The following is a 12665-nucleotide window of genomic DNA, read 5'->3' on the forward strand; positions in this document are numbered from 1 at the left end:
ATAAAAAAGATACATAAAGTTATAAACAAGCAATTCCTGTCAAATCTTCTCAATTCAACCTCACCTTGAGGATGTCGTACAATACCTGGTACGAAGTTTTGTTCTCTGATTTTTGCATCCAATAATTCCATATGAACTTATGATCTTGGCAAAAAGAACTTGACGCTAGAAAATATAACACACTTAGCATATTAAACTGACAAAAAAATTTAAAGGCGCACAAAGGATTCCCGATTACATCCAAGTGGATTTTATTTAACCTAATCGGTTATATGTTACCGCAGAGTTGAACCCTATTAAAACATTCGCAGGCAATTGCTCACTTGGTAGAACACAAGCCAATTTAATAAGCTCGAATATTCGTACCATAAATGGGTACTTTTGGAGGGGACCACGATGTAATCTGTATTAATGGTCCCATGTCACTTTTTGCTATGTAAATAGTGTTAATTTGTAGCTATGTAAATATAATGCAATTATCATTGAGCATCTCCAAACAAAAATAACCCGATACAGAGATGATACACCTCTTACTGTAGCTACACCGTAAAAAGGATATCACACGACTGGAACGATGAGTTTGAACAAGATGATGTTTCTATGCGCGTGGATACTTAGATGTGGAGCATGCTGAAGTAGATGGCTTGCTGCGGGCTATGGGATGGGCAGAGAGGCTAGCTTTACAACAAGCTTGCATTGAGTTAGATGCGCAGAATATAACAGCAGTAGCTAATGGAGTTCTTCATAGAGTCAAATCGGAGAACCAAAGTCTTATTCTAGATATTATAGATTTATTTCGCAAATTTCCATCATGGTCTTGCAAATTTATTAATAGGAAACCGGCTGAATTTATTCAGTATTTATATGTTGTTGTTGTCCGCATAGGCCTATGCGCTTAAATACATATATCCTAACTCAATTTAGTTGTACCAAATCAACGTGATGTCGGCATCAACATAATAATACATCCACGGGAATAAAAACAAAATTTGTCGAAGGTTTGTGTTCTGGTTCCTCCACTCACGGTTGACGTAAGCCCTCCTACTTGGTTTCATGTATGAGTATTACCCTAATTCCAGTTTTGCACGAAGTCTTTACGAAAAATTGGTTAACCTTTTAAGAATTTTGAGTTTTGGTTTTGGCAACATATCATTTTACCCCCTATACGTTCTACTTTCAATATCAATATGACGTGAAAGTAATTTCGTTTTTTTTTTTTTGTATGATTAGTCTAAATTATGAGCTGCAATATCTGCAATAGCCTTGAAGGAAGACCTAAAAGAAGAAATCTCCTAACATGGATCTTGTATTTCATAAACGAGAAACAGACCCGTGCATCGTACGGGTGAAAAAGTAGTCTACCTAGTTAAGGAGTGACTTCCAGCTTAATTTTTTCTTTTTTCTTAAGCCCTAACTTTTTCCAGCAAGATTCAAACCACTCGTAACATATGGCAGGATTAATTGCAGCTTTCACGTCTCCTTTGCAGGATACAAAAAGCTCTTAAACGAGGAATGGATTCGGAAGAAGCTAGTAAGTAGTAAGAGCTTTCAAAGACTAAGATATACACTATAGTCTATAGGAGGTAGAAAACAAGTTTCACGGTCATATAGATGCACATCTGCAGCTTAAATGTTCGGACATCTAAATCTTTAGATTGATTCCAGTCCGTGGTTAACCTCAATTGCACCAAAAGAAACCCCATACAGAAACCTCAAATTGAATCAGTATCGCACAATATCAACATCAATTGAATCAACCAGATCTAAAATTTATTTTTTATCAAGAGATCGAGATAAGAGATAAGAAAGCTTACTGATTTCGCAGATATCCTTTTTAAACCCTAATTACATCATCAGGATCCATTTGGAGTGAGCACTAAGAATTAATTCAGTGTTGATAAAGATTTACAGTTAGGAGGAATAAGAAAGCAAATTGAAGAAGTAGTTTTTCTTTAGAAAAGAGCAAAACAAAATTTTATAAACTATCGGTACCAGAATAATTTTCTCATGAAAAATGGGGGTGCGGATAAAGTTTTGAGCCCGTGAATTTTATTGTGGAAAAATCTTGAAAAATGGGTCTAGCAGTAGTTTTCACAAAAATAAATAATTGAAATCTCATAAAAGAATGCTGTATGTTTTTAGATCACTAACCTTTGTCTCGTACAAGTGGAATCAGATGTACGAAACAACACCCGATATTGTTTTTAAGTGGAGTATAAGATCTCTAGGGACCCCTTGAACAGACGAGTTTAGGCAGAGCAGAAGCTGTTAAGTTCCCCATAACCTTGATTACTAAGCTTGTTTATGCAAGAAAGTAGGCCGCAGAAAGGGAAAGTAAAAGTAAAATTGAACAAGAAACTATTCGACTCATTCAAAGTAATAGGTTGAGGAAACAACTCTCTTAAGATCTTTTAGTTTGACTTTTTATGAATTTCACCAAAAGTCCATACATGAACAAGAACCCTCGCAATTAAAATGATGAAATCGGCTTCGATCCTTCGCAATTATCTGCCGACCAAAAATCTTCGATATAATTTTAATAAAAGAATGACAATCGTTGCAAACACGAAGATTCTTCACTATGCGAATTGGAGAACCTGGGGAAGTACTAATCAAACCTAAAGCTATAGCCAACTTCTCACTATGAAAATTTAAAGAACTTTCTTTCTCTTCTTCCTCTATATCAAACAACACATCACCTGTTCCTGATAGATAGCCACCAGCCAACCTAATTCTCCGTCGCATTTCTTCCATCATCATATAAATTGCTTTTGTTCGAGGATGCGATTTATCACCTGCAACAAATTGATGTGTCAAACCATTCACTTCAATCCAACTGTAACCTGGTATTTTATCGATTCCTCTCGCTTTCATATCTTTTCTTATCTTCAAAGCAACATCCCATTGATTAGCCCCTGCATAAACATTAGACAGCGAAACGTAACGCCCACAAGAATCAGGTTCCATATCAATTACCCGTTTTCCTACCTTCTCCGCTAACTCAAAATGCCCTCCGGTTCCAACCCTGTTCACCCCAAGAAGAAGAGTTGCCCACACAACCTCATTAGGTTTTATGGGCATATTCTTAATAAAGTCCAACGCATCTTCCACCAATTTAGCTCTGCATAGTAAATTAACCATACATCCGTAGTGTTCCATCCTCGGCTGAATATCATAAACTTCTTTCATTAATCTAAATTTCGAGACCCTTACCAATCAATCCTGTGTGCCCACAAGCAGATAACAATCCTATGAATGTCACATCATCCGGAATCACTTCCTCTCTCTTCATCTCCTCGAAACAAGTCAGTGCTTCTAGACCACGACCATTCATGGCTAACCCTCCAATAATTGTGTTCCATGTAAATGCATTCTTTGTTTTGATCTTACGGAAAACTTGTAGTGCTAAGTCCACGCTACCACACTTACATTACATATCAACAAGAGAAGTTTCCAACACAATATCTACTTTACTTTGTGTCTGAGTATTAAAAGATGTATATATTTACCTTGATCTAAAGCACCAATGTGAGCACAAGCTGAAAGAACACTAACAAGTATAATTCCATCAGGATTAATATTCTCTAACTGCATTTGCCCAAACAAAACCAAAGACTCTCTATAATAACCTGCACTAACCAAACCCGAAATCATCGAAGTCCATGTGAGAATATCACGTTCAATCATGCTTCCGAAGAGTATCTGAGCAGAACCCAAATCTCCACATTTACAGTACATGTCTATAATAGCATTACACAGATGAATATTCTTTTCAAACCCCTTTTCTTGTGAGTAAGAATGCAGAATACCGCCTTGTTCTAAATTACCTGTGTGCGCACATGCCAAGACCATATTAAGAACGGTAACTTCATCAGGTTCTATACTTTTAGTTTCTCTCATTTTCTTGAATAAATCAAAAGCTTCTTTATAAAATTTACCACTAATATGAGCTCCAATTATAACATTCCATGTAACAACATCTCTAACAGAATTTTCATCAAACAACATACGAGCACTTTCAAAAGAACCAGAGTTGGCATACATTTGAATCAAAGAATTAAGTACATACACATCTAACTGAAATCCATTCTTTATTATTTCACAGTGCAATCTTTTACCAAATTCGGCTTCTTTCAACTGAGCACAAGCAGTTAATGTAAATGTGTAAGTGAAATTATCAGGAACGACGCAAGATTGAATCATCAAACTGTAGAGAGAAATTGATTCAAATGGGTAAGGGCTTCTAGAATACCCTCTAATCATTGTATTCCAAATAAACATATCTGGGTTTTCAATTTGATTGAAGATTTTCTGAGCATAACTAAGATTTCCAGATTGAGAAAGAGCAAGGAAAGAAATTAGTTTGCTTGAAGCAAAGTTTTCTTGAAAGAGTTGATTTCGAAGGAGATAAGCATGGGCTTGTTTCGTTTTCATGATGGAAGTACACTGGGTTTTCAACCAGTTCATGGAAACCTTATTCATTGGTATTCAGAAGATCATTACGCCATCAAGGGGAAGAATGAATATTTGATTCAAGTTCAATTTATACCCTAACCAAAACAAATTATGTGCTGTATTTTTTATTGCGGGAGGACTCGAACCACCGACGTCAGCTGACAGGGCGTCTTACAGTTTTGGGGTGCTCTAGGCGAACTTGAATTTTGAGGCTTTTTTATGTGATATGAAGTCAACAATGGAGGCAAAGTTTTAGGCTTAGTTCTATGGGCTAGATATCTAGCTGCTAGATTGGCCATCCACGTCAGCATGGACAACCTCCTAAATCCTATGGAATGACGAATCTAGCAGAGAAACGCTGAATCAAACAGCGTTAAACAACGCTCACCATTTAAATTTATTCCTCTCTCCTTCTTTTCCTCTCTTCCCACGTTTCTCTATCTTTTTTTCTTCTCCCTCTCCTTCTTTTCCTCTCTCTCCACGCCTCTCTCTCCCTCTTTTTCTTGTCTCTCTCCTTCTTTTACTCTTTCAATCTCCCTATTTTCCTTCTCTCTCCATCTTCTCCTCTCACTCCATGAGAAAAAATTATATAGCGCTGAATGGTTCAGCGTTTTGTTTACTTTTTGAGCGCTGAACGGTTCAGCTTTTGAAACTAGCTGATAGTTGGACTGCGAGCAAATGCTAGGTGAGAGAATTATCAACTATCAGTGTTAACTTTTTCCCCACACTTTTTTTCATGATTTGCAACACTTTTTGGCCAATCTAGCAGTTCAATCTAGCCTATAGGAGTTAGCCTTAGTTTGAGAGATAAATTATACTATTAAAATGGTAATTTTCATTTAGCTTGGCGGCTGAAGGCCGTCGATCCCCCCCCCCCCCCCCCCCCCCCCCCCCCCCCCGGCTTTTTATGGTTAGATTCCCGGTTGCAAACTTTCAATTTGGCATAAATATTCAAAAATCCACAACCAATAGATAATTAGTGATACTTATAGCTGTAACAAAATAGTTTGTAACAACTATAATTGTCACAAGCGTATGTTACATTAATAAATGTGACAAAATCATTTAGTAACACATACGACTGCTACAATTGACTTATAAACACAACTTTCTTTTTGGGCCTCCAACAATTTGGGGCCCTAGGCGGCCGCCTAGCTCGCCTGCACCCTAAGACGACCCTGTCAGCTGAGGTAATGCGACCGTTCTTTCATATTGCGGCACCCTGGCTAGTGGCGCCTAAGCTATAGGCAAATGGTTGCAAAAGATTAAAACATTCTCGCAAAACACAAAAAGAATATACCAGACTTTTGTTCCGTAAAGTGTCCGCCGAGTATCTCTTAGAGCAAGTCTTATGGTGGAAGAATTTCATGTTCCAAATTCCATGCCACATCACCATTTGGAATAGATCATGGCAGTGCAAGTTTAATGATGAAATCCAAAGAAACGCTAATTAGAATAGCATTTAACGCCAATCGTTTTAGCGTTTTTCAACTTTTGTGTAGGGCTATGAAATACGTATATTCTTTTACCAACCTGTGAAATGTGAAGTAATAATTAAATAACATGTAACAAATGATATCACTCCACGTCCACATCCTTTTATGTGACACCTATTTTTTCAATCACTCTATATACGTAAGAAAGCAGGTTAGAGTAGTATATGATTGTCTGATGCGTCATCATACATATAAGCACCATTTTGATCAGCGTTAGGCGCCATTCTCATTGACATTTTTTGTCTTTTTTTGACGCTATTCAAAATAGCGTTTTACGCTAATCTGATTAGCGTTCAGATGATTACACGGGACCTTCCAAGAAACCATGAAACACTGCTTGGATTTTTCATGAAAAACACCAATTTGGAAGCCGCTAGACTTGACCTTCCATAATTTTTCCACACTTGGAATAAGATGGATTCCACCATAAGACTTGCTCTTAGCCAAGGACATTATACATGTTCTGAATGGTGCATCAAAGTCGTCCAAAATAAATAAATTTCTACTCTCCTCTCTCTCCTGCTCTCCCCTCATCTCCATTGAAGCCATCCAGGCTTCTAGTGACTAGTTTCTCGCTGGACTCTCTTGTCTGAGTCCTAATGTTTTTCGTCAATCAGTGAATCATTTACTCTACTCATGAATCCGAACGAAAACCAAATCACTATAATCACTAGAAATACCCAAAAAATCACTAACCAGTCAGCTACAGCCCAAACCACTCATAAACCTCACTGGAATCACCATCTCACTGTTTTCATCACAAATTCTCTAACTATAAGCACCCACATCACTCACAGGAAGGATAACAACAAGAAGATCGTCACCATTAACAACGCTAGACACTAAAGCTCTAAGGTAACTTTCCATAACAAGAAAAATCACAATTTTCATTCTTTCTCTGTTAATCAAAATCATCACTCGGAGTCTAAGAATAACCTCCCAAAGTTCTCTTACCGTGTCTTTGATTCTGGTGGACCTAGCACTCTAAACCATCATTCAAATGTCAAACTTCCTCATAACTATATCCCTTTCCTATATCAATCCCGTCAAATCAAAATCACCCCTTCTAGCTTCCTATCTGAGCAGAATCAAAACAATAAATCAACATACTTCCATGAACGGATACAAAACAACAATAACTACAACATCATTAATGCCAATGTTCAAACCATACAAACTTCGAATATTGCAATTACAAATTCTGGCTGTCTATTAACAACAATCACAATCTATCTTTCACACACAGTTTTCAGAGATTCAACATCAAAAGAAAAAACAAGCCCATCCCCTAAAAAAGATGTCCATCATAACCCAATATATTAGATTATCCTTAATATCCCCCATAACCCAAACTTACCAAGATTAGTGATGAGATTCAACATTCAAAATATGAAGTCCGACAAGTACCGATTCATTGGTTACCTCAACACCTCACCGGCTCGTCTAACTTCAAGTTCTCTGGCTAACGCTCCGGGTTCGACTCCTAGTGGCTCGGGCTGGAGATGGTCGGACTAGAGTGCGTTGTGTTCGTGCTTGTGCTCGGGGTGGAACTTGAGCGATTTGTGCAAGAACAATATCACCTATCATATTGGCCATTGCATTTTGGATTGTCGGGATTAATAGGATTTGCCAACTCATTAACTGGGTAGCAACCAGTTTAACACCAAAAACCTCATGTTTAATACCAGCTACAGTTGGACATAGGGCATCAAGTACAGAGAAATGCATTGGTGCATCATAATTCCAAGGCTGCATAACAAGTATCCACACAAACTGGCTCACATTTGCTGGCATGGTGATGGACATGAATCCGAATCGACCAACCCAGACCACCAAAAAACGATCAGCGACAAAGGCCACCCCCTCATGAACCACAAATGCACCAAATTGTGGATGCACAACATACAACTTCCATCGATCATCATCAAAACCTTGACTAGTCTTCATGGTGGGTTTATTTGGATTGGTATGAGTCTCAGTATCAGTATCCATGGGTGCCTTGCCTTTAGCTTTTGCATGATCATCCTCATAACATGCGTCAGTTTCACTTTCCTTATGAGCATCACCTTCACTCATCTTGACATCATCACCATCACTGCCTCCACCACCGCTACTGCTATCAAATTCATAATACCTACTATGAGTTTCAAATGGATTGCCGGCATCATAAAAAGGAGGAGTGTGACGATTGATTACCTTATCTAGTGTTTCAATGGGGTTAATCTCGAAGAAAGCATGATCAATTCCAGAGGGGGCTGCTTGATTTATGATCACTTCTCTTTTAACAACAAAATTGTGACGGAGATTATCCAAATTCCAATCAAAGTTGTACTCATAACTTGGAGATTCACATCCCTGAGGAAAACAAACCCCATACGACAATCTTTCTATTGCATGCTCATGAGGATACCAGTATATTCGAGGCTCAATTTACGATTGCGGGCTGTCATTCTTTCAAGATTGATTATCTTATGTTTCTTCGCTCTCTTTGTTTTTGTTTCTATCTCTCTGCAGGGAAGACGAAAGGTTGGGAAGAAAAAGATTTTTTTATTTTTATTTTAATCTTCTCTTGGTGCTGAAGAGGCTGAATGAGATTAAGAGGTGTATTAAGGAGTCTTCTAGCATTAGAGCAGTTACACTAAGCCTTAATGTGGGCAGTCCCCAAAAAACCATCACTTCATCTCCCATTACTCTCTACTTCAACTACCAATTAGCCCCTACAAATGACAATATCAAGACCACTCATCACCCACATCATATAACCAAAAAATCTATAAAAAAGTTTATTTATGATTATGGTTTAGGATGTGACACATGGCAAACTATTTCGGGCGGTAAATATTACTCAACACCACGCAGGAAAAGTTGTGCCGGAGACTCAATCCAATACAAACTCAAGTTGGGTTTCATCTTGGTCAAAAGTCTTTCTGCGGTATCGTTCTCATATCAACAAAAGTCAAGGCCAAAACATGATTGTGCTACAAGCTAAAAGTGAGTCCCATCAAATACAGGGTGGTCAAATTCCATATGATCCACAACAGTCACAAAACAGGGTATACCACAAGCCAAGCAGGTGAGATCCATTTATGGCACACTCGGAAATTTAAGGTACAATCCCCTCACCAACTACTCATTCACACTCCTTTGCTTGATTCACTTGTCTCTTTCCTTGTAGTGTCTCACATGTTACAATCAAAGGTACCGTTAGCCACCAAAAAAACAAAGATACAACAATTGGTCAAGATTCCACCATGTGATCATGTACTTTCAACTGTACTTTCATCTGAATAATATCAAACAAGTTGATACTTGGAGAATACCGGTTGAAAGATACAGTAACCAAAAATTATATTATCATATCACTAGAATGATTCAACACCCACCGGTGACTACATTTCAAATTAAAGTTAACATTACACTTATATCTCCAACCCATATTTTCATCAGCCAAGACCAGCAGAGTAAATATAACATCCTCAACTGACACGCTCTTATGGATTTTGCAGGAAACACCATTGAGGCTAGAGGATATCTCGGATACAATGGATAATGGGGAGAAACATGAGGAGCAGACTTAGCCTTTGAGTGGGTCAAGGGATTGCAGCATACCAGTGTCGAAATTCAAGATGAATCCATAGAAAATCTAGTACGCTTCACAATGCTATAACATAGTGAAGTTCAAGGAAGATTCCATCTCAGATACCATGAAAGAAGTTGAAGAGAGGAAATTTAGACAATGACCACATCATTCATATCATTTTTTTTATTTTAGTTAGGCTTAAAATTATCCATAGACTTCAAAATTTGGATTCGTTTAAATTAGCCATGAATTATAAGAACTCTACTCATAGGAATAGTGGTACTTCAATGGCCACTAGCTCCATCTTGTTCTCCTCTTAGGCTATGTTTTTGGCCTAAGATCTTATATAAAAAAAAGGCTCTTAGCCAAGGTATCTTTGGTCTCGTAAGATTAAATCACTAAAAAGAAGTCTGTTTTAATAGAACGTTTGGTTCATGAACTGAAGGCTAGGTAATCCAATTCCCGGGGAATAAAGCCAAACATGACAAATCAACTATGTGTAATTAAGATTTTTTATTCCTAGGAATATGATTCTTTTCAAGTAATAGATTTTTATTGCACTGGTCTAAATAGTGCAATGAAATTGGATTCCGGGGTAAAAGCAAAAATAGTTGAATCACCTTAACCAAACATTAATTTATTGGATTTGAATTTAATATTTCAAAGTTCAATTTCAAGAACTGGATTACCCCATATTTGAATTCCTAGGATTCCAATTCTTTTAACCAAACCATATGTAAGCTTATGTTCGGTAATAACATATTCGTGTAGTACACTGCAAGTGAAATGTGGTTGTGCTCCACTAGAGAAACGTGATTCACATCCATCAGAATCAAGGAGTCACGGTAGTGTTGGTGGCGATGAGAATGAAGACGGTGGTGGTGTGTCAGAGTCGGTAGTAATGGTGGTGGCAGCGGTGGCAATTGAGGTGCCTGTATTTTGTGGAGGCGGATGTAGTGTATCAATAACATGGTGTGTCGCTGATCAGAATCACAAACGGCTTTGTAGGTCGCTATTGATTGTGCTTGTGGTTTTGATGGTGCACATTGTCCAAAAATTCAATAAGGTGGAAGCTTTTACATCCCAAATACACTTCGAGATCACGCAACCTATGCATGGATACTACCAGAAGAATACTGCGCCAAATAGCTGCAGTTTTGGAAGGACTACCATGGCTAGGTGTTTGTGTTGAAAGGATGATCATGTTAGGATAAAAAGTTAGAGTGAACGAAAACGAATATCCCAAATATCAAAGAGGGGGTCAAAAAAAATACTTATTGTTCAAGAGGATAAGAAGAAGATGCTCATGTTTGGGTTGGAGTTCAAGATTTTCGATGAAAAGATAACATTATTGTTCTTATAATTATTATGATAGAGATGGTGGTATAAGAGGAACATTTCTTCTCATATTTTTGTCTTCTTAGTACGTATTTCCACAATAACAAATAAAAAATATATGCATATTAGTTGCCCTGCTTTATCAAGTAAACGCGCATGCACACACATTAAATCAGGGGTTTGGAGAGATTTTGGCATATTGTAGCAAGGTCCTAACGCAGATTGAGAGCTTCAATATCAGATATAGATTCGTGGTCACATATCAAAATCAGCAAGTTCCACTGTGCATACCATATTAGTAAAATTTATTAGACTTTTTAGTTTTATTTTCTTTACTTTTCGCGTTCAATCATGTTTAAAAAGAATGCATGATAGTGTTTTCATTCATTACCCCTAATGACTAAGTAATACCGAACTAAAGTGCTTTTAAGTGTGTTTGTAATCCATAACTAGAAGCTTCCATAAACGGGAGGCATATAATGGATCGAGGAAACCCTTTAACTTGTGTTTGATTGCAACATGCAGTAGGTGGTCCTAATACTTTATGCATAAATAAATAAAAGTATAGGGATAGACGTAGTGCTACTATTATTTATGTGTAACAAGAGACAAGTTTTATACCTGCTGTAGTCGATGTAGAGCCGTAACAAAATTTTAAGAGGTTGTAGGCGAAACACCGGAAATGGGGCTCAGAAAAGGATTTTTTTTTTTTTTTTTTTTGTAACATGAAAGGAACTTTTATTGCAACATAAAAATTAATAACATTTATTTTGTATTATACGTGACACCCCATATATCACACACACACATAACACAAAATAATTAATATTACAGTAGAGTCTTAGAAGGATTACTCTAACCTGAAGAAATTGTAGCTACATCCTGGAGATGGTTTTAAGTATATTGTATACTTCTCATCTGTTGGGGTACTCGAAAAAATAAAACCTCAATGCTTTTTCTATTCAATTTTTTTTTTAATCTAAGTTACTCTAGTACATGTTTATTTTGGATCATATAGTTGACTTTCATACGCATTCTTGCAGTCCCACGTCTTATCATAGTACTGGTTTATCTTTATTATCCCCTCTTCTTCTTCTTATTCTTTTGATCACTATTCTTCTCGTGGTCGTCATTCTTCTCGTGGTCATCATTCTTCTCAAGCGATCGTCATTCTTCGCATGCTCACCATTCTTCTTATCCTTCTCAATATCTTCCGTGGGACGACAGGTGATTCACAACCTAGCTCTTCTTCAACGCTGTGTCTGGCTCTTTCTTCTCTGCCTACCTTCTCCCCCACCTCGGAATTTTTCAACAAGCTCTTACGGATCCTACCAAAGAAGCAATGGTAATCAATTACTTACAATCCAAATATCAGCTAGCTTTTAATATGATTAAGCAAGTTAGTGTGTCTATGCAACTTGGTATGCCTCAATCTGACTATGAATTCATTAGGGTTTTAATGCATGCTGCTGCTCAAAATCCAACTGCTTTTAACTTTGAGTGCAGGGAATTGGAGACTCATCCCAATTAGGGATTTTGAATTATTATTTGGGTTTTCTTGTTAATTTGTTTCCCAATGTTAAATATAATTTCATGGAATGTCAAAAGTTTGAGAAATTTTAGAAGAAGGGGAGTGGTGAAGAGATGGATTGCTGTGCATAAACCTGATCTTATTGTGTTCCAAGAAACATTACTGGAGACTTGTTCTGACTCTATTGTTTCTCAAATTTGGGGAGGTAAAGCTAATAGCTAGTTGGCTCTTGATTCAATTGGAAGATCTGGTGGTATTTTAATTA

The 12665-nt window shown here is 37.3% G+C and overlaps 3 protein-coding genes across 3 annotated transcripts; all 3 read right to left on the reverse strand.

Moving 5' to 3' along the window:
- Positions 1-1207: 1207 nt before the first annotated feature.
- LOC113302354 (pentatricopeptide repeat-containing protein At1g08070, chloroplastic-like) lies at positions 1208-4500 on the reverse strand. Its single transcript, XM_026551265.1, has 2 exons — positions 2152-4500; positions 1208-1841 (listed from the first exon to the last, which is right to left on the reverse strand). The coding sequence occupies exon 1, from the start codon at positions 4480-4482 to the stop codon at positions 3466-3468; it is 1017 nt and encodes a 338-aa protein (XP_026407050.1). The 5' UTR covers positions 4483-4500; the 3' UTR covers positions 1208-1841; positions 2152-3465.
- On the reverse strand, positions 2434-3334 carry LOC113305861 (pentatricopeptide repeat-containing protein At5g48910-like). The gene is made up of 2 exons (XM_026554855.1): positions 3214-3334; positions 2434-3104 (listed from the first exon to the last, which is right to left on the reverse strand). The coding sequence occupies exons 1-2, from the start codon at positions 3332-3334 to the stop codon at positions 2434-2436; spliced, it is 792 nt and encodes a 263-aa protein (XP_026410640.1).
- Positions 4501-7247: 2747 nt separating the features above from the next.
- LOC113301476 lies at positions 7248-9053 on the reverse strand. Its single transcript, XM_026550255.1, has 2 exons — positions 8148-9053; positions 7248-8064 (listed from the first exon to the last, which is right to left on the reverse strand). Exon 2 carries the CDS (start codon positions 8025-8027, stop codon positions 7401-7403), a length of 627 nt encoding a protein of 208 aa, XP_026406040.1. The 5' UTR covers positions 8028-8064; positions 8148-9053; the 3' UTR covers positions 7248-7400.
- Positions 9054-12665: the final 3612 nt, after the last annotated feature.

Source organism: Papaver somniferum, chromosome 8, assembly GCF_003573695.1.
Source record: "Papaver somniferum cultivar HN1 chromosome 8, ASM357369v1, whole genome shotgun sequence".
Taxonomy (NCBI): domain Eukaryota; kingdom Viridiplantae; phylum Streptophyta; class Magnoliopsida; order Ranunculales; family Papaveraceae; genus Papaver; species Papaver somniferum.